The sequence below is a fragment of the Caretta caretta genome, chromosome 10 (genome assembly GCF_965140235.1).
Source record: "Caretta caretta isolate rCarCar2 chromosome 10, rCarCar1.hap1, whole genome shotgun sequence".
Lineage (NCBI taxonomy): Eukaryota > Metazoa > Chordata > Testudines > Cheloniidae > Caretta > Caretta caretta.
Window position 1 is genome coordinate 30,422,395 of NC_134215.1, and position 27,234 is coordinate 30,449,628.

At 45.6% G+C, this 27,234-nt stretch overlaps 2 protein-coding genes across 9 annotated transcripts in view; one reads left to right on the top strand and one right to left on the bottom strand.

The window, feature by feature from the left end:
• The window catches only part of PPL (periplakin), a 56,080-nt gene extending 52,422 nt beyond the window's left edge, over positions 1–3,658 (top strand). Inside the window, exon 22 of the mRNA XM_048866446.2 lies at positions 1–3,658. Within this exon, the coding sequence (XP_048722403.1) occupies positions 1–2,664 (2,664 nt within the window). The 3' untranslated portion in view covers positions 2,665–3,658.
• Positions 1–27,234, bottom strand: part of UBN1 (ubinuclein 1) — a 40,840-nt gene that overhangs the window by 2,426 nt on the left and 11,180 nt on the right. For 3 of the 8 annotated variants that reach the window (XM_048866447.2, XM_048866449.2, XM_048866448.2), the window contains exons 7-18: positions 26,120–26,558; positions 21,540–21,610; positions 20,356–20,485; positions 20,010–20,128; positions 19,410–19,538; positions 18,236–18,379; positions 15,942–15,992; positions 14,860–14,902; positions 12,603–13,826; positions 9,517–9,769; positions 9,085–9,174; positions 4,704–7,091 (exon numbers count right to left, since the gene is read on the bottom strand). In XM_048866447.2, coding sequence (XP_048722404.1) covers positions 7,039–7,091; positions 9,085–9,174; positions 9,517–9,769; positions 12,603–13,826; positions 14,860–14,902; positions 15,942–15,992; positions 18,236–18,379; positions 19,410–19,538; positions 20,010–20,128; positions 20,356–20,485; positions 21,540–21,610; positions 26,120–26,558 — 2,746 coding nt within the window. In that variant the 3' untranslated portion in view covers positions 4,704–7,038. Of the gene's footprint in view, positions 1–3,291; positions 3,338–4,703; positions 7,092–7,115; positions 8,604–9,084; positions 9,175–9,516; positions 9,770–10,587; positions 10,676–12,602; positions 13,827–14,859; positions 14,903–15,941; positions 15,993–18,235; positions 18,380–19,409; positions 19,539–20,009; positions 20,129–20,355; positions 20,486–21,539; positions 21,611–26,119; positions 26,559–27,234 lie in introns of those variants that run through there. The other 5 variants (XM_048866454.2, XM_048866451.2, XM_048866453.2 and 2 more) reach the window with 5 other exon arrangements.

The following is a 27,234-nucleotide window of genomic DNA, read 5'->3' on the forward strand; positions in this document are numbered from 1 at the left end:
CAGCCAGAGGTACAAGTAATGCAGGAGTCTGTCCAGACTAGCAAGTCCGAGAGGCCGCAGGAGGAAGTCTGGAAAATAATGAAAGAGCTGGATGACGAGAGTCAACGTCGACAGCAGCTAGAGGGGGAGATCAAAACCATCCAGAACGACATCCTCCATCTACAGAAACAGAAGCCCCAGGAAACTGTGCTGAAGAAGGAACTGCTGAAGAAAGTGCCTGACCCTCAGCTGGATGAGAGCTGCCACAAAATGCAGCAAAGCCTGGCAGAAGAGCAACGCAAGAACCAGGTGCTACAGGATGAGCTGGAGGCCCTAAATCTGAAGCTGCGAGCCCTAGAGCATGAGAGGAGGGAAGGGGGCCAGGAGTATATCGTTAAGGAGGTCCTGCGTATTGAGCAGGACAAGGCACAAGCGGATGAAATCCTGAAATTGAAAGAAGAGCTGGAGGACCTCAAGAGGCAGGAAGGAACCAGAGAAAATGAGGTCACGCTCCTGCGCCACCAAATCACCGTGCTGTCTGATGAGAAGAACAAAGAGCAGGAGAAGGTTACTGAGAAGGAGGTGGTGAAGCTGCAGAATGACCCTCAGCTGGAGGCGGAGTTCCGAATGCTGCAGGGGAACAAGGAAAGGGAGAGCACCCTGAGGCAGAAACAAGAGGAGGAGCTCAGCTACCTGCAGGACAAGATGAAACGGCTAGAGAAGGAGCGGGCCATTGCAGAGAGCAAGATCACAGTCAAGGAGGTGCTGAAGGTGGAGAAAGACCTGGCAACAGAGAGGGAGGTGAACGAGCTTCGACGCCAGTATGAAGACGAGAAGTCCAAGGGCCGTTCCAATGAGAGGGAGAAGGATGAGCTGCTCAGAAAGATCCAGGTCCTGGAGGAGGAGAATGCTAAGGTGGTCGTCCAAGAAAAAGTACGTGAGATAGTCCGCCCAGATCCCAAGGCTGAAAATGAAGTAGCCAACCTTCGTCTGGAGCTGGTGGAGCAGGAGAGGAGATACCGAGGTGGGGAAGAGCAGCTGAAGAGCTGCCAGAATGAGCTGGCTTACCTGAGAAACAGAAGCGGACAGGTGGAGGTGAAAGAAATTATCAAGGAGGTCATTAAGTATAAGACCGATCCTGAGACCAAGAAGGAATTGCAGAGACTCCGGGAAGAAATTGTAGACAGGACCCGAGCGATTGAGAGAGCTGATCTGGAGATCTACCAGCTGAAGCAAGAGATTCAGACCTTGAAAGACACAAAACCTCAAGTGCAGATGAAGGAAGTCGTCCAAGAGATACTGCAGTACCGGGAAGACCCCAAGACCAGGGAGGAAGTGGAGTCCCTGAGAGCTCAGCTAGCAGAGGAACAAAAGAAGCAGATTGACTTGGAGAGGGAGAGGCTGCTTCAGGAAGAGAAGATCAGACAGAAAGAGGAGGAACTGTCACAAGTGAAGGAGAAAGTGGTCCAGCAGGAAGTGGTGAAGTTTGAGCAAGATCCTGCCTTGAAAGCAGAGATCAACTCCTTCTCTCAGAGCATTGAGAGTGAGCTGAAGCAGATAGACTCCCTGCGGGAAGAGCTACACAAGCTGCAACAGAGGAGATCTGAGCTGGAGCGTCAGTTGGAGGAGCTCGAGAAAGAGAGGCAGGCCCGCAGAGAGGCTGAATTTCAGGTGCAGAGGCTGAAGGTCAGGCTGAACGAGCTGGAACAGCAGGAGAAGGAGACAACGGAGAGAGTAACCGTGAAACAGAAAGTGATCCTCCAGCAAGACCCACAGCAAGAGAAAGAACACTCTCTCCTCAAGCTGGAGCTGGAGGAAGAGAAGCACCGAAGGCAAGTCCTGCAGGCTGAGCTGGAAGCCCTGAGGAAGAAGCTCCTCATGCTGGAGAAGATGGAGGTAAAGGAGAAAGTAGTCTTTTCAGAGAGCATCCAAGTGGATAAAGGGAACACCGAATACGAGATTCAAAAGCTGAAGAGCAACCTGGAGGAGGAGAGTCGGCGTAAGAGGGAGCTGGATGCAAACGTCAACCGCCTTGAGGCCAAACTATCTGAGGTGGAGTTCAACAATTCCAAATCCTCCAAGGAGCTAGATTTCTTGAGGGAGGAAAACCACAAGCTCCACCTAGAAAAGCAGAATCTTCTGCTGGAAACAAGGAGGTTACAGTCCGAGATTGAGCTCACAGCAACGGAAGCTCAGGATTTACGAAACATGACCCAGATTGACAGCGGGGTGACTCTGGACTCCAGATTCCAGACTTTGGAGAGAGAGCTGGAAGATCTCAAGAAGTTATCCAGTGAAAAAGATGCAGAGATTAAGCAACTTCAGAACCGCCTCAAGACAGTGGCCATCAAGAGAGAACAGAGAGAGAACCACTTGCGGCGCTCCATTGTGGTCATAGACCCCGACACTGGGAAGGAGATGTCTCCAGAGGAAGCTCACAAACTTGGCCTCATCGAATGGAGCTTGTTCGTCAAGCTGAAGGGCCAGGAATGCGACTGGGAAGAGATCTCAATAAAGGGACCTAGTGGGGAGTCCTCCATGATCCTCGACAGGAAGACTGGCAAAGAATTCTCCATTGAGGATGCCTTAAAGAGTGGAAAGTTAACCATGGCTCAGTACGATCGTTATCTGAACAAGGAAATGTCCATCCAGGAGCTGGCAGTACTGGTGTCTGGGAAGAAGTAGTTACAATGTTCCCTCAACTCTATATTGAAACTTTTCTTACAGCAGCTTGCTCAGAGCTGCACCACTTGTTACAATTCCAGATTGCTGCAAATCCTTTATGTCTTCCGAAATGCTATAGCCTTTGCATGGTCCAACATGAGGCTGCCATGAAGTCATGCTGCTTGCTGCATCCATTGCATAAGAGCACTGCCACGCCAGAGGTGGAAAATGCATTTGTCAACATTACATTAACCTTTCCTTCCCCATTACAACCTTACCTAGGTACTCACGCCAACTGAAAACAAAATCATCTTCAAGTCTGAAGTTGTTTATTAACATGTGCTCTCAAATTTAGCAACTGAGAAGAGGCTGCATATCTCAGCACATTCCTTTTTTGTTTTTATGTCAAGTATGAACTTCTCTCTAGAGGGTACCGCAAAGTTGTATAAAGAGCCACTGGAAAGAGACAAAAGGTCAAGACCACCCAGAATAGCAGAGGAAGCCTAGTAAGCCACCCACCTGTATGAAAATCTAGAGAGACACTATCATTATATACAGTGGAATGAATGATGGTATCTTCATCTGAGAAAGGCAGCTAAGTGCACAAAAAATGAAATTTATATATTAATTCATAGTCATGATACTCACATCTAATCAAAGCTGTTTCAGACGGACTTCTGTCACCTCAGTGCCTCTAATGCCAAAGGAGAGGGGGAACAAAAAGAATTGTAATTTGATACAGTAATTCCTAGATTAAAAGGAGGTATTTTCATATGACATCACCAGAAACATGTAAAGAGACGTCAATATTATGTAGTAAAGTATGCTACTGTAACCTAATGCGGAGGTGCCTTCTGAACGGTCGTGCTTACCTCATGGTTAAAAGCCACTCATACCGATATTTTACTGACTAATGTTACACGTTCATGTTACATGTATCATTTATTTGTGTAAGGGAATGGGAAATATGGGGAAATTCTATTTATAGTACAAAATAAAAATGCGGTGGTTTAAATCAGTTTATTTTTCCTTTTTAAATTGATGCCTGCCTTTTGATCTAATACCTTAAAGGAACCCAAATTTCAGAATCAAAGGTGACCTTTCACCCAACACTTACATTTATTTTTTAATATAAGAAACGTGCATGTTAATGTTGTACCTATATCTTTGGAAAAAACACAAATTGCTTGTTGGTCAAGTTTACCGGCAAGAAAGGCATGCAGCTGATCATTAGATGTTGTCCTGACCCTTGCAGCTACTGGAAAAGGCGAATTACAGGCCAGTTTCGCTTTCAGGTTAGAGCTTCGGAATTTCTACCTTACCATGCAGCTCTGCTATCAAAAAAGGATACTAAAGAGGGCGCCTGTGGGGTTCCATGTTTATTGCATCATGGATTTCCTGATCCTGTGTGCTCAGTTTACAAGTGGAAAAGCTTTTCCTGCAATCTCAGTCTGGGAGCTGAAAGGCAAGCTGGGTTTTTCCCACCTAATGGATCCTCCTGGGTAGTAAAGGTTCTGCAGGCCAAATGCTGCCCTTAGTGATACCCACAGGGGTGTGATCTTAATAATGTCCGAGTGCCACTTGTGCAATCCCATTGCTGTTAAGAAACTTACACAGGTGTAAGTGATTGGAACCTGGTACAGAGTTCTGCTCACTTTGCTGGAGCTCTGCTGACTCTACTCTGCAGGGCTAAGAGCACTAAAAATTTATTTTACACCCAACCCTGCTCCCACTGAAGTCAATAAGAGAGTTTTACCATTGACAATGACAGGAGCTACATTGGGCCTTAGGTCACCATTATTAAGCTAAAAGGATGGTCCCTCCCAGCAGATGTAACACACACAGGAACAGGTTTGTTGAGTAAGAAGGTGTCATTCTACTGCAATGGCAATTTAAGAGTTACAGCCGTATTTTAAAAGGACTTGGTCATTTACAAAGCATTGGCCAAAATGCATACTAATAATTAGTGACCCAATGAGTGGTTAGAGGCAGCAATACAGTCACTAAGATGATCTTCCAGTCAATTTACATTTGAAGAGAAACCGAGACTGAAAAGAGCATTTTGGAAACTTTGAAACAATTTATTCAGTTGCTCTGTACAAGATTGACAGTTTTCACACCACCCCCATCATTGTCATCTAGACAGTCCCAACACTCACAACAAAAATAAAGTAAATAGCAGCTCTTACACACAACAGAAACTGCCAAACTAAGTAAGTGCCGGTGGGAGGCTCGCCCCGCACCGTAAAGAAAACAGCTAACGTTGCCTAGTCAAGACAGAGATCCCAGATGCTCTGCTCCCCAGGGCTTGTGATCTCATTCCATATTTCTGCCTTGCCATGGCGGTTTAATTCATTCACTCGTTCATTACAGCATGTAAAGAAAAAAGAAAAAAATCCCACAGAATTTCCACCGAATAAACATTTCCCTGAGGCAAAGGCTTTGCTAAATTCCTAAAACGAGGGCATTCTGCTCCGGCTGCGACACACAAATGTGCATCCCAGCAGAAACACCAAAGTGAAAGCAAAGAGAGGGAGTGGAACCAGTACCTTGGGTTGCTCATTAAGGGCTGGGATCCTGCCAGGTGTTTGAATGCCCTTTCAGCTGCCACTGGCTTCAGTGGAAGTTGAAGTGCTTGGTACCTTTCAGGATTAGGTCCTAAATGGGAACCATGCGACATCCACTGCTCAGAGTCCATCGATAACTGCTGTACTCTATCTTAGTAACTCAAATTCTGTCTTTGGCTCTTTTGCTACAACTTAGAAATATCTTCTTTTCTGTAAACAAATTTGAATTCTGAGCTGCATTTTTAAAGAAAAATACGAACAGTGAAGTGATCTTGAGAAGTCCTTTATCAGTTCCACTTCCAAACATGTGTCTTGGGTCTTACAAAAAATAGAGAAAACTAGAGCTACTATTGGCTGGCCTACTTGATTTCAGTACCCCTCCCAAAGCACAGGAAGGAATTCTGCAAGCTTTTATTTGAAATACCAATGAATAACTTATGGAGCAGTGCTACTATCTCTGAAGTCCAGATAAATTAGATCTGGTTAAAAGGTGACCTGAAAGAAGGGAGATCACAACACCACAACTACAAGTCAATGGGGCTTACGATCTGAGAACCGCAGACTGCCCCCTCAATCTATGCAGGCATATCAAAGGGGACATGCAGACAGACTGAAATCAGCTTACTGGGCTAAAGCTAAAAATATACACTCAGATCCGAGTAGATCTCCATTGCTGCAGCTCTGACAAGTAAATGATTTTAGTGCAGAAGTCATCAAGGGGAGCAATATTCACTTGATTATCAGTGACCTTTGTTAATCTAGATCACCAGAGAGATCATTATTGAAGACCCTAGTAAAGAATGGCTTTAGGGGAGGGTCTGGAACCCACTTGCACAAACTCAGATAAGAACTGGTGCTCTTGCTGGATTTGGTACTGGATTTAAAGTAGCCAAGTCACCATTTAAGTCCAGACAGTGCAGCTTTTGATGTGTAACCATAAAAAGCTCTATTAAATAAAAACAGAATACATATTAAATACAGAGTGATTAAAAAAGAACTGAGGTGCACACACAAAAAATGGCCAAAATGGATGTTATTAGTCCATTCTTGCTCCACCATAAAAGGCACTGGAATTATGTCTTCCTATACATGTAACATGCTGAGAAGTGTTCCAATCAATCCAATGCATTCAAAGGTAATGATAAAACTGAGCACACAAAAAAAAAATCCCTTGAGAGGAAATAAAAATGCAGAAGCATTTCAATGTCCGTGAGTGCATCTAGAAATGTCTCTCTAAGAGTCTTCATTCTCTTCCAGAGGGGAATATCAGGCGATTCATGATAGTCACCATAAAGGAAGTGCTAAGTCCTCCAACTAACTTGAGCACTGCTTTATAGCACAACTGAAAAATTAGGACAGAGTCAATGTCTTTGAAAAGCCCTAGCAGTGCTTGAGTTATCCAAGTAAATCCAAAGCAGGAATAAGCACCTTTCATGTACTCTCCTGGGGAACCAAGGAAGTAACTGAACTCAGGTACTTGGCAGATTTAGACACAGGTGGGGGGAAATCCACCAAGGCTCTTGACTTTTTGAAAGAAAGATGCCCCACCAGTGTTTCCCCACAAGTTCTAGCGCTTTCCAGTGAGGACTGGCAGCAGTGAAACAGTGCCGTAAGTGCTTCTCTCACCAGGGTGTGGCGCAAGGTGGCTCACTTCCTGCAGAGCTCCTCTCTGGATGCCACTGACCAAAAGTGCCAACTCAGTTTCTCCAGCTGCCATCAGGAAAAGAAAACAAAGAGCAGGTGGAAAACAGGCCATCTGCATCCAGTCTTCACGGCCGACTCCTCTTGGTTTGTCCTGGGCTTGCATTAGCTTCCCCTCTTGCAGACGTCACAATTTTCGCTGCTGCACATTGGACCCTTTGCCATGAAGCTGAGACGCATCTGAAAAGAGAATGAAAAAAAAAAAAGGAACAAGTTTCAGTGTCACCATACCCCTAGGCCAATTGTTCCAGTGGTTAACTCCTCACAGGATTCTGTGCACAGCTGGGAGGCGCCAAGATCCCATTGCATGTAAAAGCTATTGGGTCACCAAGGATTCAGACTAGAGCAGTGCTATTCAAAGTGGTGGCCCATGGACTGGTGCCAGTCCACAAGCCATTGGCTGCCAATCTGCGCGCACATTGGAAAAATAAAATTGCCGGTCCCCCACATCAGATAGCTTGAGAAGCACTGGACTAGAAGATGCTGGGGGAAGATAGAGATTTTCATGGACACGTGGTAACTGGGAGTGGTCTTCATTGTGCTTGTATATTACATGGTCTCTGGAAGCAGTAGACCTCTTCTACGGCCTTCCAGCATAAGCATCACCAAGGGCCACAGACGCAGGAAGCTGGGAGGAGGGAGCTGTTAGCCAGCTAGTCTAGCAAGCTATTTTCTCTTCATCAGTCCAAACTAGCCATGGATAAGGGCACTTGCTAACAAATACATGATTTTACCGATTACCCAGACAATCTGGAAATTGTAGTTATTGTGAGTTCAAATAGGACTTTAGTTCCTGGCAATTAGTGGATTTCCGCAACTATAATGAACCTTTTTGTACTTCTGATAGCCCCAAAGAAACTCACTGCACCACCAGTAGTCAGAGTCTGAACACCAGAGGTAAGGGAGAAGGACAGTAGGAGGAAGTAGAGCAAGGAAAAGGGGCTCCACAGAGGAGAAGTGACAAGAGAGAGACAGAGAGTTGAAGAAAGTAGAAAGTTTCCAATCGAGATTACACTAGCATCAAACTAAGGCGTGAACTGGTGTATTTGAAATGCATAGCTTGTCAGAAGTGGTATTGGGCATGGGGCACTAACAATTTACCCTGTACTAGCCACCCCAAGGCAAAGAGGGTTTTGCTGATTCTAGAGCGGACTCATGACACGGATTCTTTCAAAACACGCGGCAAGTAAAGTTAGAACAACCACTGGGAGAGAAATACACGTGCATTTCCACCAACATGCAAATTGATGACAGAATGGCAAACACACACTGCATGCCATTTGCTCAGATGCTTTTGGACAGCTGTTACACACACTTTAATTTAGGATTCCATCAATTCCCAGCACGGCAGAGACATCCCAACACACTGCAGACTATACAGTTTTCAAATGGCTACATTACCCTGAAACCCAATCTTAGGAGGTGCTCCTCTCCAACAGAAAGCAAGCACTGACTGTATCCCTCTTCCCCCCTGCTCCCAGACCCATAAAACGCTACTGCCTTTATGTGGCTTTGCCATGTGCCACACAAGCCAGAGCAGCTATTGTTCTAATTACAAAATGACAGAGAAGGAAAGTCACCTGCTTCTCACAGATCTCCCATGGTTTGTGTTGGTTCTGAAGGTATCCAGCTGGGGTCACAATGAACGTACTCACAAAAAGGTCATGTGACCAACGCTAGGTAAAGCTGTGGCTGAAAAAGAGGCAGCTAACTAGCATGATAATATGCATGGGAGCAGTATTTCCTCCTGGAGATAGCTCAACGCTCTTTAGCGAGGTCACAGGTGACAATTCTCTATGTAACTAGCACATTTAATCCTAGACAGTACTGGCAAGTTATGCAAAACCACATAAAGCTCTTAATCCTGGTAGAGTGGGCCTTTAACATGCACCAAGAACAGAGCCAAACCACTTGAGACACTCAGAAATCCCAAAATGCACCTGGGGGAAGGGGTCTGTCTTTCCGGAATGGAAGATTTCTACCATCTAGTCAGCAAACGCACAGGACATTAAGGACCCTAAACCTCATGAGGCTGGTGAAATGAAGCATCAGCAAAGACTACACTAGTAAAGACAACATTGAAGGCGGTGGTGCTTTCACCCCAAGATGAGCCAGCCATCAAGGCGGAAGATGACTCAAGGCACAAGACAAACAAGACTGTCTGACAAGTTACCTGGCAAACTCTGCGGTAAATGGGTGGACAGGGCAGAGTGTGGGAGTGGTGCTGCATGGTGCGGGCTGGAGTGCAAGCCAGCCAGAAGACCTAGAGAGAAAAACAAAGAAAGGAAGGGGTGGGGGGAAAAAGAACAAATACACATTGAGGACAGAAACAAGCAGAGTAGCTGCAGCCGTTAGAGCCTGTAGCTTTGTCTCCAGTACTAGTTCTGCTGAACAGTGGAAGACAGAGATAGCTGGGACTTCTGGGCTAGCTATAGGTACATGCCTGAGGGCCTCCAAAACCACTGGCTTAAGACACAAACGCATGAACTACAAGCACAAAGCAACAACATGAGAGATGGGCTCATATGCAATGGTCTAACACAGTAGTCCTGATGCAATTCTTACAGCACAGGCATGAGAGACACACACAGGGGAAAACACTCACTGTGGCTGAGGCCATGGTGGAAAGTTCCAGGGGCAGGGCCCGTGACAATTGCATCCTTGGATACTCCTGCTTTGGGGGAGGAGTCCGAGCTGAAGGAGATGACGTGAAGAGGAAAGGAATGGATGGGAGAGATAATCCCCAGCGGGGTGGAGCTCAGGGCACCCGGCAGCTTTGGACTGCTGGACTTGTAGGATGGAGACAGTACACTTAAGGGAGGAGAGCTGGTTAGCAGCACAGCTCCACTGGTTCCTTTCTGGAAATGAAACAGCAAAAGTTAGTCAAAATAGAAACACAATGGTACCTCATCAGCTTTCCCATTGGATGAGGAGAGCTCTGCCCAACCCAACCCCCTCACCCTGCCCATGCCCAAAGCCTCCTCCCCCATACACAGAATGCCTGCCTGCCAGATACCAGAAGACCAGCTCCATAATGCAAACAATCCAGTGTCTGGAGGTTCTTCTGTTTCTGGGAACAGAAGAACAACCACACTGGCCCAGACCAGCAGTCCATCTAGTCTGGAATCCTGTCTGCAGCCGTGAATTGATCCTTCAGAAGGTGTAAACACTTCTATGATTGGCTGTCATGCACGAACATTGCCACACGGGAAGTTTCTTACTAACCTCTGGCTTATGTCCCGAAGCACAAGGGCTCATTTCCAATAAACTTGTATCCTTATCCTACCAGTGTAACTGAAAATATTCTTCAGTCACATGCCTACTTCTCTGATGAATCCTACTAAGCTCTTGCTCTGAGTAATCTGCACGGCATAGAGCTCTAGAGCTTGATTAGAAACAGGAAACACACAAATTGTTCAGTCCATTTAAAATGTGCTCCCTTTTAATTGCATGGCAACTCTCTCTCAGCCCATCCCCTTCTTGTGTTATGAAAAAAGAGTAGATATGAATGGCTGACTTGACAGTCGATTGTTATATGAAGGCATCTAGAATTGATAAGCTTTCTTCTGGGAGTGAAAACCACGGGGTTCATTGCATTAAACACAAGAAGTAAATATGAGAAGTAGCTCCAGGATTATTTAATGAGATCCTACATTGGGTTTACTTTGCACAGTACCTGAATTTTCAGTATGCTGCAGAATTCTGCACAGAACAGGCTGACCTGGATCTGGAAGTGGTCAAGGAGAAGCAGGAGATTGTGGTAGCTGGGTAGGTGACAATTAGAGGATTTTAGCCCCTGGGAAGGGGTGGAGGCAGTTTGAGTTTGTGAAACAAACACATTTCAGTGTCCAGTTATTGATCAGCAGTGAAACCAGTGTTAATACTGAAATCTCTAAGGTGGGAGGATATCAATCATGTTGAAGTCTGGAAAACTAAATTTGTTCCACTGCAACTTTAGATTAAAATGGAAACTGAATTCAATTATAAATGCTGTCATGTTTAAATGCCACTATGGGGAGGGTACCTGTTTGAATTTTATAAAAACTTCTATGGACAAAAAGCAAAATCATGAAAATTAAGGCCCTGATCCTGCAAACACTTAAGCACAGAGGTAAATTTACTCACGACTAATCCCACTGATTTCAGTGAAACTACCTCCATGCTTAACTTAATGCTGCAAATACATATGCACAGGCTTAAAGGGCTAAAATTGCATTTTTATTTTAAAAATTCTCTTTGATCTACTCTAATGCTTTGCCAGTAGAACTGTATTAGTATACTAGTAGGGCTTTGCCAGACAAGTGTGGATGCAGTTTATATTGGCAATACTATGCTTCTCCTGGCATAGTTTATTCCAGACCCCCTGAACAAAATAAGCTACACCAGGAAAAGCATGGTTTTACTTGTGTAACTGTCCACACTGGAGACTTTTGCCACCACACCTATGTCAGTCAGGTGTGAAGGGGTGTGATTCCCAGCCAATAGAGCTGTGCCAGCAGAAATTTGTAGTATAGAACTGGCCTTGGTGGCATAAAATCTTTGATACTTCAAAACAAAGCTTGACTCAATGTTATTCAGACTTTAAATGCATTAAAAACTCATGTTTTTTTTATATATACACACAGGCTGTCTTTAGAAATAGATACCTAAAGTAAGGCTCCTAAGCTCAAATTTAGGCTCCTCTGGGTGGTGTTTTGAAAAGCAACTGGATGATTTATTAGCACCAGTCCCACTTGACTTTAAACTGCAAACCCTAGTGCAAGACTTATAGCCTGCTTGAAGCATTACAACTTTCTTAACTCGTACAAGTTTAATCTATTGGAAAGTGGTGATGTTTGCAAATCTAGCATGCACAATTTGCTTATCTATTTTGTGTCTGAGTTGGTTTTGTTCTCACAGTAAGAATCTTAATGAAGGTCTAGACTTGTCTTTTTTGGCACAGACAAGCTTCTGTAGTGTGAAACTAATTAGTAAAAAAACTTCTCTGTAAAACCTGAAAATCTAAGAGTTAGGAAGTTAATTAAAGAAGCAAGTACAAAAAATTCACTTTGACGATTTAAAACTATAAAATGGGAAGAAAGGAAAGAATCAGCAATATGAAAATGAGAAATCTGATCTCTCTCTTACAATAATGATTTTTTTTTTTAAATCACAATTTTTATCCATCGTGGAAATTTGTCTAGCTGGATTTCAGAGTTTACATCCTATTGAGCTGAATGGGGGAGCAGACACAGACATTTCTTTGAGCTATTGTTTCAGGCTGCCTGCAAATTCAGGCAGATAGCACTGCACAGATTACACTCAAGTCGCAGTTCAGAAGGTTTTCTTCATAACCCATAATGGGCTAAAAACTTTGGTTCTTTTTAAATAAAAATGAAAGCTTAGATTCTGGAGCACCAAATCTGTGGCAAAGGGTATGTTCTGCAGCAAATCCCATGTCCATGGAATCTGAGTACACACTCTCCTGAATCTAAACAGACAGCTTGGGGCAGGACTGTCTTTGTTCAGAGTTTGTACAGCGTCTAGCACAATGGGGTCCATAACAAGGGCTCCTAGATGCTACAGTAACACAAATAAATAACCTCAAGAAACACCTGAAATTCTTTTGAAGCTTTCACTTTAAGGCAGATCTTAGCAAGACATTGCTTGACACAATGACGTTAGGTTGGGCTGTCCCAGCAATATACTTACTGGCACAGAGGTAGAAGACGCCGTGCTACTAACCACAGCTGGCTTTATGGAGGAGGTTAGTAACTTGGCTACCCCCTGAGTTCCTCCACCAGAATCTCCATTTGGACCACCAGGTGGCGCTACGAGAGTCAGCTTCTGAGAGACAGGGGTTTTTTTGACCATGGAGCTTGGGGAGGATCGGCTGGAAGCCTGCCCTGGGGAGGGAGTCTGCACACCCGACAGCAAGCCCCCCGAGGAGGAGCTCTGGTGTGCAGACACTGCGGACGACGTGGAGCTGCTGGAAGAAGCCCCATGCTTGGAGAGGGAGCTGGAAACGAAGGGAGATTTGTAGGACTGCCCTGAAGAGCTGGTGGAGTGCTTTCCTGCGTAGCTTAGGGAAGCCGTTGAGGAGCCAGGGCTCTTGTGGGAGCTGCTAGAAGCTGGAGTGCTGCCCGCAGATGAGACCGAGGAATGGAAGCCCTGAGCTTTGGTCGATGGCTTGATCGGCTGGAGGAGGGAACGTGGGGGCACGGGGGAGACAGACTTGGGGCTCTGCCGGGGAGCCGGGGACGTGAAGCTTTTCTGCTGCTGGCTGCTCGAGTGAAAGACTTTCACTTGGGCAACTGGCAAGGGGGTGGACGTCTGGGGCCCGTGACTCGTTCGCTGCAGGCTGTGGTGCTTCTGTTTGGACTGGTGCACATCGGGGAGGATTTTACTGGGTGACGCTTGGCAGGGCAGCTCTTTGTAACCAGAACTCTCTGCCTTTTTGTCTTGAGAGGACTGGCCCAAAGCCAGGGCCTGTTCGGCCAGGAAATTGAGAGGTGATTGTAGAGAGCCAGCAGGCGGTGGGGTAGGAGAAGAGCTGGACTTAGAAAAGTTCCGCTTCTCCTCTGAAGTTGCAAGACTCATGATCTTCTCTGAAGGAGGCTTTGGGGGTCCAGGGAGGGTGAAATCAGGGCTCCCACAGGCTCGGCTGTTAAGCACAGCCAATTCCTTGGACACGGCTTCCAGGGAGGAGGTTGGGTTACGAATTAAGTCCTCGTCCAGGGAGTCATCCATGCTAAAGGCAGCAGGTGTAGTAGTGCTGCTAGATGCTTGGGCAACGCTGAGACACAAGAGCTCTCTGGTCTGGGAGCTGATGCCAATGGCCACTCCCTGGGGCTCAGAAGGCAGAGAAACCGGGCCACTTGAGTGGGTCAGTGGAACAGACACTAGCGTCTTCTTATCTGGCTTACTGGAGGAGTCCTGCAAGAAAGTCACGAGGAGTGAGATGCGCAGCTACACAGAGTTTACTGGTGAAAATGAATGCTGCCTATTACATTCATTCCGGTGGCAGAAGTTGGGCAAGACACAGCTCAGGAACTTGCCTTGCCCACAGATCCTGTGAGCAACAATTGCAGCTGTACAGTGCTGCAGCTGGTTGCTTTTTTTTCCCCCACTTGCACAATGTATTCAAATTACTCACATAGCCCTGCTGCAAACTACCCACCTGAGTGCCAACCCACGGAACAACCACCCCATGCAGATACCAGACAAAGCTAGAAGGGAACTTTTGCCAGAACAGACTTTCAGTTTCCAGTTCCTTTCTGCTCTAAGCTGGGTTGGAAATACCCCATTGAGGAGCCTCTCAAATGGGGTAAAGAAACTGCCTTTAGAAAGTCAACATTTGCCAGACATTACTGCTGGTATCTCCTATTTGAAGTATAGACAGAGGTAACTATGGGCAAGAGATTTCATGACCGCTGGATTTCAGTGGAGACAAGGAATTGAGGAGTCCTGTTAAAATGTAAGACAAGTCTACAGACTTTGGGGGCCTACAGATTTGGGGGAATCTAGATGGATGGTGGAGGCTTTGCCCTGTTTCAGCTAAACAAACATACTCAATTGCTCTCATGTTACGAGAACCACTGAATACTTCACTTCCTCAGAGAAGGACATTACTGGGGAAACTTAGCGAGTTTATTTGTGTTCCACGGTGGTTCTAAAGCAAGATCTTTTATACCTGTTCTATTAATGCAGCCTTTGCAGAGCTTGCTATGTCTGCTTCATATACAATCATGTTAGTATCCAAATGCCCTGGAACCAGCTGGAGTTTACCTCCACCCCATACATTCTCACAGACAGCATCTGACCTGTGGAGACTAAGAAGGATCCTCCCTCTCTGGTATAACAACCTGATATGGGGACAGTTCAGTGCACATCATAAGCAACATTGTCCCTCCCCATCTCAAGACAGGTAAGTACAGCCTCCGGGAGGCAGGGAGACAACAAAACTCACTTTCACCTTCACTTTTGGAGGAGCCATAACTTTCTTCTTCGCCCTGTTTGGAGAGAGACAAAAGACATATGGGCTCATTGAATTTCCCTGGAGAACAAGCCAATTAAGGAGTGCACTGGGGGCGGTTAGCGGGAGCGCACCAACTGATCTCCACTGAGATTCATAGGAAGAGAGGCAGCTTCTCAGGTTGCTAAGACTCAAACCACATGAAGTTTGCTATTGCTCTAGAAAGTCCTGACTTCCATTCAGGAGCCCAAGGAAAGTGAGGGAGGAGGCAGAAGTGTTGGTGGAGCACTAGTCACTGAAAGCCATTGGCCTGCATGTCCTGAACCAGTTATCGAGTCAGTGTTGAACTGAGTACACTGCAATAACACATTCCAGAAGTCACAAAGGAACTATAATAAGAGGCCCGCAGAGAGAAACTGCCACAATCGTTTGTGCTCAGGCCAGCTACCCGGGATGCCAGGAGAAATCATGGATCCAGAAGCATCCTCAGAAAAACTCTGTCAGGAAGGTTCCTTTAAGTCATTAGAGCAGGCATCATCTCAGCTGAATTCCACATGGTTCTCCTGGCAAACTGGTATCCCTCCTTCTTGCCTGCAATGAGCCTTAGCTACCATGCTTATCCCAGACCCTCCTTCAGCCAGGCAATAAGAAAAAGTCCACATTGAATGAAGACCAATAGAGCAGGGTGCCATCTGCATACTGATGGAACCAAGCACAAGCTGTATCCATGCTCCCTCCAAGGGTATAGCATACAAGTGGCCCTTTCTGTTGAATGATTAAATTCTAGGAAAGCCCAGCCCAGGTTAGAGTTCTTATCTGGGAGAAATCTCAAGGTGAACAAGGTGCACGCGAATCTATTGTTGGAGGTGAAGTTATATGCAAACTATAGCTACGCTACTTCCCAGAGACGCTCTCCGCTCATGCAAAGCCAAGCTGCATCCGGAGAGAGCTGAACAAGCAAGACTGCAGGCCTCACGTAGGAGCAAAGAACGAACGGGGAGAACTTTATTTGGTAGCAACCAACAATACAGTACAACAACAATCAAGGAAGAGGGCAAGTGCTGCAAGATACTCACAGGATTGATGTCAAGTGTCCATGCACACGCCTGCTCTCCTTGAACAGAGTCCTGCAAAGGAGAGAGAGCCGTGATCAGTTCTATCCAGCCGTGCTCACTAGAATGACAGGGATCACAGGAGACAACGGAACTCTGCTGTACCATGATGCATGCTGTGGTGAGCCAAACTGCCAGAGGCAGGAAAAGCTGGTAACTTGGCACCCAATTCTTCTCAGGAAGCCTCTCTCCTACTGCAACAAAATGTCCCCATTCAAGTCCTTCTCTGGGGTGGGGTGGGGGCTACTCTCTCCACAGGCTCCAAGTCTATTAATTATTACAACTTCACAGCGAGCCCTCTGCTACTGGCTAAACCAACTGGCGTGGCAATACCAACACCAATTCAGCTAACAGAAGGATAACGGCAGCTGCTCCTCTAGATCAGTGGTTCTCAACCAGGGGTATGTGTACACCTGGAGGGTACACAGAGGTCTTCCACGGGGCACATCAACTCATCTAGATAGTAGCCTGTTGTAAAACTAGGCAAGATAAAAATCACTAGCGAAGTCAGTACAAACTAAAATTTCACACAATGACTTGTTTGTACTGCTCTATATACAATATTTATATTCCCATTGATTTATTTTATAATGATATGGTAAAAATGAGAATGTAACCAATTTTTCAGTAATAGTGTGCTGGGACACTTGTATTTTTAGGTCTGATTTTGTAAGCAAGTAGTTTTTAAGTGAGGTGTAATGTGGGGGTACGCAAGACAAATCAGACTCCTGAAAGGGGTACAGTAGTCAGAAAAGGTTGCGAGCCACTGCTCTAGATGTCTGGGTAAAAAGATTACAAACATGCAGTCAGGGTTTATGTTTTTAATATGTCTGCTCCTCTGTTATTAAATGTATTTGGCTGTTAAAACAAACTAAAAAAAAACAAATGCCAGCTTACTTTCACTAACTGCCGCTCTCTCAGCTCAGACTCTAAAATACACTCGGCACGCACCACCACGTCTCTGAACTCATCCACACAATCTCTATTCTGTCCACATGGAAGCTCCTCTTCAAGATTATCATCATTTGTATTTTCATAGCACCTAGGACCCCCACTGTGCTAGGTGCTGTACAAACACAGAAGCAAAAGCCAGTCCCTTGCCCCAAAGGGCTTACCATCTAAGTATTTTAAACAGGAGACAATGGGTGGATGCTGACAAACTCGGGAAAACAAGGAAACAAGAGACAATATTGGTTCACATGATACGCGGAGGTCTCAGCACACCAGTAGCCTAACCAAGTTCTGCCTTCTTGTGTACAGTGAATTGAGTTGTCTTGTATATAAACTGTACACAGTTTGCCTAATGTTCCTATTCATTTTCCCCTGCCTTCTGTCTGCTTGTCTGCCCTTAGCTTAGCCTGTGAGCTCTGAAGAGCAGAGAATTTTGCTTGAGCATTTGAAAAGCAACCGGGAAAAGCAATTTTTGTTCATAGTCACTGTCTAGTCAATTTCACGTCTAAGTTCTCCTGCACTCAGTCGCAAATTGCAATGGATACTTTACTCCTAAACTGCACGAAATGCTTGTTTATACATTGAAATGTTCACGGTTTTCCATGTTTATTTATTTGGAATTCAGAACACAGCAGTGGAACTATTTCTATTACTCTCACATAAAAGCTAATGTTTTACAAACCTCAAATCCAGCAGCGTCCTTCTAAGCTCCGGAATCCTCCTTACCCATTTTCCAATCCCACTGCCGAGCTCACGTTCTCTGAATGGCACATTACAAATGTCCACACATTTGTGAACCTCCTTTCTGTGTACAACTGCAGTACCTAGGCATGCAGGTGTCCAGTTAGACCCATTACTGACCATTCACACAATGGTTATAAAAAGCTGGGACCTACTTCTCCCCTTCAGACCAACTCACTTCAGAAAAAGGGATGAAGAATCCCCATATTAGAGGTTTACCACTGCCTTTCTTTTAAGCTACTGAGCAAAACAAGCAAGAGAACAGCCAATAGTAGCACCAAAGTGACTCCACTTCCCACTCACGTGCTGGCTTCCTCAGTGGAATGTGTAAGGAGGAAACACAGCCTAGCAATTAAGAGTGAAGAGCTCAGGTTCAGTTCCCACTTATGGAACAGACTCACTGACACACCTTGGGCGAGTCACTTAATCATTCTGATGCTTCTTCCCTTCTGGTAGATGGGGACACAACTGAGACATGAGACCTCACTCATGTCTGACATACTGCAAGATCCTCTGAGATAAGGAACAACAGAACGCAAAGTGTTGACAGCCTCACTCTGACTCACCTGGACTGCATCCAGCCCTTCGGCCAGAGGGGTTTGACCTCTGCATCTAGAAAGGTCTTCACGTAATCCTCCAGAGACTGAGCCTTGTTCTTCTCCAGCTCATAGCCATCCAGTTTAATCTTCACCACGTGGCAAAGCAGCTCCCTGAGAGATGGGCAGATTCAGACCAGGTTACCCACAACAATTTCCCCCGGAGTGCACTCAATTAATCAGAGTTGAGTGAATATTTTATCAGTCTCCTCACATTAGGATTTGCCATTCTGGGTCAGACTATGGACCAGATCGAGGATCACAAGCCCAGAAGTTCCCAAGTGGTGATTCTTCAGAGAAGAGTGACACCTCCACAGTAATGCACCCAGCCAACTGGGCAGAGTGGGTGAGTAGGTGTGAGAGTAGATACTTCCTAGCTCCCGCAACTTAATACCCTGTGGCAGAAGATGTGGTTGCCCTCTGCCATAACTTTAGCTGTTATTAATGGCCCTGAAATTAAGCCAGTTTGTCTTGATAACCAACTGCAGCAGTTTGTTCTAGAAGGCAACTAGATGCTGTGTGAAGTGAAGTTTCCTTTATGTTCTAAAGGAACCAGCCCTTAATATAATGTTGTGCCCTTGTTATGGAACAAAGAGACAATGAGGGGTTGATCAGTTTTCTCTTTGCCCTTTATCATTTTCCCCTTCAACCATGCCACCCTACCCATACTCTTCTTTATCAGACTCTAGAATCCCAGCTGCTGCATTCTTACCAGCAGTTTTAATTACCAGCAATCTGGTCATTTTAGAATCTGTAGGACCTCATGTCCTCAGTGTAGCTCCTTCTTTCCCAAAAAGGCTCCCTATTATCAAATATCTTTAAACTTCTCATCTAGCCACTATCTTCGCATCTACCCATTGAAGCCCCTTACTGTCTCCTGAAGAGCCAGCACCATGCCTGGAAGCGGGAGCATTTTAGAATACACGCAGAATCTGAGACTAACAAATGTTGCACTAGCCTCATAAAAGATTGCAACACCAAACCTCTGAGCAGACCCTGAATGGATTCAGTATTTAGGGTCAGACACACTCAGAAAGCCAGAGATAAAACAAAGTCACACTGTGTACTCCCAGCTCCATCAAGCTCAAGGGTCTGGAATGGAACGAATGGAAAAGATTCGGTCAAAGACTCAATCTGTCCAAACCTGATTTCATCGTTCCACTGAAATTTCTTCCGAGGTCCCATTATCCGCTTCCCTCCCTTCTCCTCATCATCCTCCTCATCAGAGCAAACCCGGTCTCTCTGCTCCTTGTCCTTTTCCTCTTCCAGCATCCTGAAAATAGAATGGAATCAGTAAACTGTGGAACTCACTGCCACAGATATTACAATGTAGAATGATTCAGAAAAGGACTGACATGGATATGGACAACAAGAACATCCGGAGTTATAGAAAGCGAACATAAGCTATGGAAGAGATATTAATCCTCATGCTTCAGATTTTAAAACAATCTCTAACAACTAGAGATTAGGAGGTTTCTCGCACCTTCCTCTGAAGCATCTGGTGCTGCTACAGCAGAATCCCCTAACCTCTGGTACTCTACAGGAATGCTACAGCAAGACCACAGCATGAGGGGCAAGGACACAGCTTGACAACCCTTGTGCCCTTGAGAAATTTTCCATCTAGGCTTAAACACATAAACAAAAGACTGAAAAGAAGTGAAAGGCCACAAGAGCAACCTGCAGGTGGAGGGTACCTGCTGAGAAGAGATACAGATTGATATTGAGAAGAAAAGGAAAAGCTTACTTAGCAAACTTGGCCTGGGTATGCGCTTGACACTCCTCCTGATATTTAGCCATCTGCTCTGGCATTGCCCGCCCAATGGCTTCCTTTAGCTTCTGGAGAGGCTCCTTCAGTCGGCCACCCTGCAAAGAGCGACAGGACACGGTGAGGTTTCACACAGAACTTTCCATTCAAGAGATCCCATAGTTCAGAGACAATAGCAGTGTTGTAACGGTACCACTAGACATGGTGACTGCTATATGCTCAGCAGAGGACAATAGTGCCTCATAAAAAGAAGAAAATTCCTGATCTCCAGAGCATGGTCAAAGTGCAAATTAAAGGATATTGTGCTGCTTCTAAGATCACCCACCTGTTCGTAAAGATAAAGCCTGCGGGCACGTTTGACCAGTGTGTCTTTGCTGCAAGGAAGGAAGGAGGCCAGGTGAGCATACACCCCGGATCGGATCTGGCTATTCAGCTCACGGGTCTGCAGCTCTATGCTGAAGAATAGGATAGACAGACTATTGACTGTGATTTCAACATGGTTTCCTCAAAGTAACACAAATATTCTGACATGAAGAAAGTCACATAATACTAGGGATGTGGTGAGCTGACTCCAGGAATCACACAGTCTAGGCTTTTCCACTCAGTACATGCCCACCACCATCATAACGGAGCACATAACAAGCATATTACAGCCAATATAGGTCAAGAGTGTCATTTCTTCCATACTTCCTTCAAGGCAGTCAGGACCATGATGACCAATGAAGCTTTAGGCAATGAAACAAGAAAGATATTCCCCAAGGAGCACATTACCCTAGTCAAAACAGATCACAACAGAAACACTGCAGCCTAAACCAGAGATAACATACTTTTCACGTTTCACCCTTCATCCAAGGCTCTCAGAGCACTTTGAGAAAATTACGCTGGATAAGACATGTAGGTATTCTCCCCGTTTTACAGATGGGTAAACCTAATATTCAGGGTGGTTAAGGGAATCACTCCAGTCACGGAGAAAATCAGTGGCATAGCCAGGAATTGAACCCAGCAGCTCCAGCTCTTAGTCCGCTCTTCTAACCAGGGGATACTCCCTATACCGTTCTGGATTGGATAGCAAGGAATAGGACGACTAAGAGCCCTCATGGAAAAAGGCTATTGTAATTAGAAGAGGCCACTTTATTTCCAGTTATAGATTTGATTCAATTGACCAAGCATAGCACATTTCAACAGTTTATCTTAAACACCAGCTGGAGATGGAAACAGGATGACTGGACACACCTCTTAATTCTCCCCCACCCTCACCCTCACCCCCACCCCAAATATTTGGTATTCTCCAATTTAAGGCCAATTATGGAGTACATCAGGGTTAGTCCCAACACACCTAGGAGGAGCTTACACAGGGCAGCTCCCCACCCATGCCCCTCAACCCTAGAGCCAGGAGATCTTCTCCCCCTAGATTTACCACTGGAGCGTGTTCTATATAACTTTCTCCCTTCCCCAGAGTTGTGTCCCCTTCCTCTATATTAATGGCAGGTAAGAGATGAGGATACTTACTCCAGTATGATGTTATTGATATCCTGGGTGAAAAACCTCTGTTTGCCTTCTCCTTCTGCAGCTCTGGCAGCCTGGTTCACAGTAGACAATATGAGCTGTTAGCTCACAGACAGATACAAAGAGGCACAAGTAATCAAATGTTTTTCAAAGCAGCCTCAGGGATACTGTAATAAAACTCTATCAGCAACTTTATTCCAGGGAGACTCTGCATCGGTTACATACCGAGACTCCAAGTGGAAGTAACACCTACTTTGCATGACATGCACTTCCATGAATGAGCTCGGTCGTGTCCCACTTGTCAGAAACTGGAAGGCCTGCCCCAAAACCCCAGCCAATCAGCTAGCTGTGCTAGGGCCCCTCTAGCTGAAGCTTCACCATTAACTCTACACGGGGGATGCAATCACTAACTTCACATGGCAGCTGAGTTTTGCTCTATTTCACTGGAATATACTCCAAGTAAAGCACACCAATGTGAGATATGCTCTGCTTTCCCCCAAGTTGCCCTGGGCCTCTCTGCTTTAGGAAGGGGGTGTTCTCACCCCCTTGCTCTGACCTGCACATACCGCACTACCTGCTCTCACCTCTACACCGAAAGCATGTGGCTCTCCTGAGAGGTGCTCCAGAGTAGAGTACCAGTGTGCTGGGCCAGCATTCCAAGGAACAGCTGAAAAAAACACTACTCCAGTGCAGCCCTGCATTTCTGGGCCACCCAGCCACTGCCTTCATTTGAATGGATGCAGGGGAAAATGTGTCTGCCAATGCACATGGGCCTTCCAGCAGAGGAGGGTTATAGAAACTGAAGAGAAATGGAACCAGTACTGCTCATTAACAAACCCAGCTGGAAGCACCAGAGTACAAGAGGAGATATGCTGTGAATAAACAGCACCCACCAGCACTGAAAGCAATGCAAGCCTGTACAATGTGCCAGGTAAGGCACCACTTCCTCTGCTGCATAAGCCCCAGATTTGTAGTGTTCTTCTCACACAACTCCGCACATCCAATGCGGACAGTCTATAATTAAATAATCATCCAGGAAAACCAGGGGCACTCTAGCATTTCCTCTTAGAGACTTCAGTCAATCATTCATAGAAAAGCAAAATGTTTCATGAGACTGTGTTGATTTCCCAAATTTGTTCTACATTAAATTTTGTCAAAGGCGGTTTTGATATGCTCAAAATATTCCATTTCGACCTCTTTGGAATGCAACACTTGAATTTTCCATTTCGAACTGACTTTTCATTTCAATTGTTTTATTTTACATTCTATCAGAATGAAATCTTTCAATTGCACCAAAACAAAATTCTGGGGGGGGGGGGAGTAGGGGTGGAAATTGTTATATGGGAAATTTCAAAATTATTTGTTTTCATTCTGTTTTGGAATGGAACAATATTTTAGAAAAAATCAAAAGAATTTCCTGCAAAATGGAAAATCTACTTCCTGCCAAGTTCCAGTTTCTTACTGGAGAGCAGGAGGTCTGGGGAGTTCAATCCGCTGGCCTGCCTTTTTGGAGACAAGATCCTTTGCATTAGCCATGAGATGGACTATCATCCCACAGATCTGGCCCAGTTCTAGTTTTAACAATTCTCCTTTATTTTACTCTAAACAATTGTACGATTTCTCGGTTGAGGCAAGAATGAGGAGAGGGGAGAGGAGACGAGACTCAGACCCTATGCGCTCTCTCATTTCTTGGCAGCTTCTCAGCAGGTCCCAGCTTGCCTTCCTTTCGTATGTACCTAATAATGTCAACAGAAACACCTCGGGATAGAGGAGTCCCTCCCCACTGTCAAGCCTCAGTGAGGTGCAGTGTGAATTCATAGATGTGGGGCTGGAGGAAGGGCAAGATAGCTGGACTGTAAATATGATCCCATCAAGCCAGAAGCAGACAATATAAGGAGTCCTGCCCTCTGTTCATCCCCTCCATGCCCTCACTTCTCAAGACTGTCCGCCCTCCCAACCCTGCCCCAGAAAACCCTCCAGCTCAATAGCCAATGATAGTTCTCACTTCAATGCACCTGTGAAATTGAGAGAAGCACTCTCCCGCCCTTGTGGCCAAGCAGAGGACTCCTGAGCAACTAGCACACCTGGTATGTTTCAACAGCAGCCTTCCCCTGGGAACAAGGAGCAGCTACTTGCACCTCAGCGCAAGACGGCTCCAGGGCACAGTGTTTTATTTCATGCTGCAGCAGTCAGACCCGCACTTGCAGTTCGGGTAGCATACGCAGCATGAGACAACGACTGCCTCTGGGAAGCAGAGGGGCCTCTTACTTAACTCTAATTTGGTTTCTCCCAGTCCCTACTAGGCCATTCTGGACACTAGGCAATAGGACTTCCTAGCAGAAGACAGAGGACCAACCAAATGTGCTCCGTCAACACATACAGATGGGTCAGTTCCAGCCAAGGAATCCTGTACAGGAAGTTTCCCAAGTAACAAGAATTGCACACACAAAAAATCAGAGCAATAAGAATGTGGAACAATGGTAAAAATAACTCAAACAACTGGAGGAGGGATAGCAAGAAATTATAGGTTGTGGCTGAGGTCGCCTAGTACCATTTCTGTGCTGGTGAGTGGAACTATACAAGAAAGCAAGGGCTGGGATTAACCAGGAATTACACACACTGAGTTAGCCAGCCCTAGCAAGGGGAGATGGCTTTGAAATCACTTATGCTGATGCTTCAAGCTCCAGGCTGGTAAGGGATGAATGAGTAAGGAGAGGTCCTACATTCCTAAAGTGACCCCCAGCTCTGATAGCAGCAGCAGGCAGATGGCCAAAAGACACCACCACACAGATAGTAGACAGACGAAAAATAAAAATTATTTTCTAAAAAGAAAAGCAGCACTATGAAAATCCTACCAGGGAGGAGAGGGTTAAAACCAAAAACTCAAAGGAGGGAAAAGAAGAGAAGAATGTGTGAAAGCTTCCATTCGACAGAGGGATGCTCCCAGTTGCTGATATGGGCAGAAAACTGGCCTCTTTTAGGGTGTGTGCATCCAGAAGTGTGGTCTTTGTCCACCTTCACCTGCTAACAGGGTCTGTTCTCCAGAGTCCAGACTGACCAAGGGGGCTTAGGAAACACAAGTTTGAAAATGCAACTGTTTCTTGCCCCCTAGAAACATAACCCAGCAGCGACCCTGCTTTTCTACTACACTGTGAAATGTTCCCCCATAACCACACAGTAATTGGCCATCACACAAACTCGCAGCAGTGTAATAATTAACTCTGTGTCAAGGGAGCCATTGTATTACTCACCACTAGATAACATACACTCCAGGGACATCTGTTCCAGTTATCCATTAACAGCAAAAGTAACAAATGGCTACCTCCATGAAAAGTTCCATATCATTTTATCACCCATACTTTGCTGTGGCAACACCTTGCCGAACTTTCTATCCTGTGATGCCTCAGTGCTGACAGCTCACCACCACTACAAAGAGTTCAGGTTTCGAAGAGGGACGTGCTAATGAAGAGGAACTACCTCAACAGACATGTAAGAGCACATGCTCTAAGATGGTGACTGTCCCACTGTTCTACATTAGGGTAAGAGCAGAGGTTAGGACCTGAAGTCTAAATTTAAATATTAGTAGCAGGACAGAAATGTCACCATGACATGTCCATAAACAAATGGCACGACAGCTCTTACAGAAGCTTAAATACCAAATGGTTTTTAAAATGCAATTCCCTAAAGTATCCTCAAGAGGCTCAATGTTTACTACCTCTCAAAATCTCCATATCAGTCTTCTAGAATTAAAAGTACTCTTTCCCTTCTCCCCCAATGGTCAGTGCCACACAGGTGGGATCTGAAAGTCAAGCTGGGTTCTTTCTTTCCATCTCAGACTTCTCTGCCACTGAGAGAGACCCGGCGGAAGTGTGGTAAGATATAGTTAAGCCTTAACTGAGGCATCCACCTCTGTGCATCTCAAGGTGAAGATTCTGTAACTGGAGCTGAGTTAACAATGCTAATAAATCCTCATTCCTGGATATATGGGCTCTACAATGTTACAAGATGTCAAGAAAAGCCAAAACTTATTGCTGGCATCTGCTTGTTTTAGTGTATAGGAAGCTGAATGTAGCACCACTTCAGAGTCCTATTTCTCACCACCACTGGATTTAAAGGATATTATCCTGCAACTTGGCTTCCAGCTTCACTGCCTCCTATTATAAGCCCACTCAGGTTAAGTCAGTCATGGAAATTAGAGATGGAACTGACTTATTAGATCACCAAGTCCCTGTCTCTCCATGACAAGGATAAAGGTTATGCTTACCAACTACTGAATGTAGTACGCTTGAGCTAAGCAGCATTTTAACACCATCTCAAAGCACTGAGTGCAGAAGAAGTGCAGCAAAAGCTGGAGTGACCCCTAGCTGGACTACACCTGGCTCTACACACAGTCCTTCACTTCCATAAGCGGGGGGAACTATGTGAAGTGAAGCCAATCCTATGTCAGACAGAGGCCCACCAGCTGGTGGAGCTGCAGACTCGCCTGTGTACGAAACAGAAGAGGCTTGTCCTCCTCCATCAGCTGCACAATCCATCCATCCCCTACTGAGCAGTACACCCCATGCCTAATCTAGCTGCAATACCTGAGTCAGCTCTTTGATGCGTTTCTCCAGTATGGCTGGTACTCCATCTGGGAGGGAGGGTGGCTGTTTGAACTCCTGTTCCAAGCCCATCCCAAGAGGGTCACTCCCATCTTCCATGTCATGGAAAGGACTCCCTTCTGGAGATTCGTTGAAGAGATGCTCCAGGTCTAAATCGGTCAGGGAGTCCATGGCAGTGGCGGCCTGAAGCAAGTCACTGTCACTGGCGTGGCCAAAGAGAGATAGCAAAGGATCAGACATAGTCTCCACTTCCCGCGGGGCCGGAGCTTCTGCTGGTGAGGGTGTCACTATCTTCTGCTCCTCATCTCTCTTCTTCTGAGCTTCCTTCTCCTTCTGGAATTTCTTCAGCATCTCTTTGACACTCAAAGCACCTGAATATTTCTTCTTCTTCTTCTCCTTACTGGCATTCAGTGCTGTGAAGCTGTAAGCAAGGGAAAAACAAGAACATCCTTATGACAATAAGCCCCATAAAGGGAAGGGAATCTCGCAAGAAGAGGGGAGGAGAGAGGAAATACCTTTGTACTAGCTCAGAGCATCAACCACGCATGCTGATCTCCAGATGAAACTTACCCAGGACCTACTCTGCCTTACCCCTAGTTCCCCCAGAACATGGAGCTACTGCCTCTAGAGGCCACTGCTAGGAATTCACAAAAAGAAAAGGAGTACTTGTGGCACCTTAGAGACTAACCAATTTATTTGAGCATGAGCTTTCGTGAGCTACAGAAGTGAGCTGTAGCTCACGAAAGCTCATGCTCAAATAAATTGGTTAGTCTCTAAGGTGCCACAAGTACTCCTTTTCTTTTTGCGAATACAGACTAACACGGCTGTTACTCTGAAACCTGCTAGGAATTCGGCACTGTGTTACTGAAAAGTACAACTTTGTACAACACCAAGTGTTGATAGTGACTCAGGGATATTCCTGTTCAACATACTATTTTTTTTAGATTTACCTGACTATTAAATGTCCTCCCTTCTAGTTCTAGCACATAATAAGTTCACCTCCCATTTTACAATCCACTAGATTTCTTGTACATACTTGTCTGATCATTCTTATGTCAGACTTCATGAATATGTTTCCCACGGAACAGCAGTTAAGT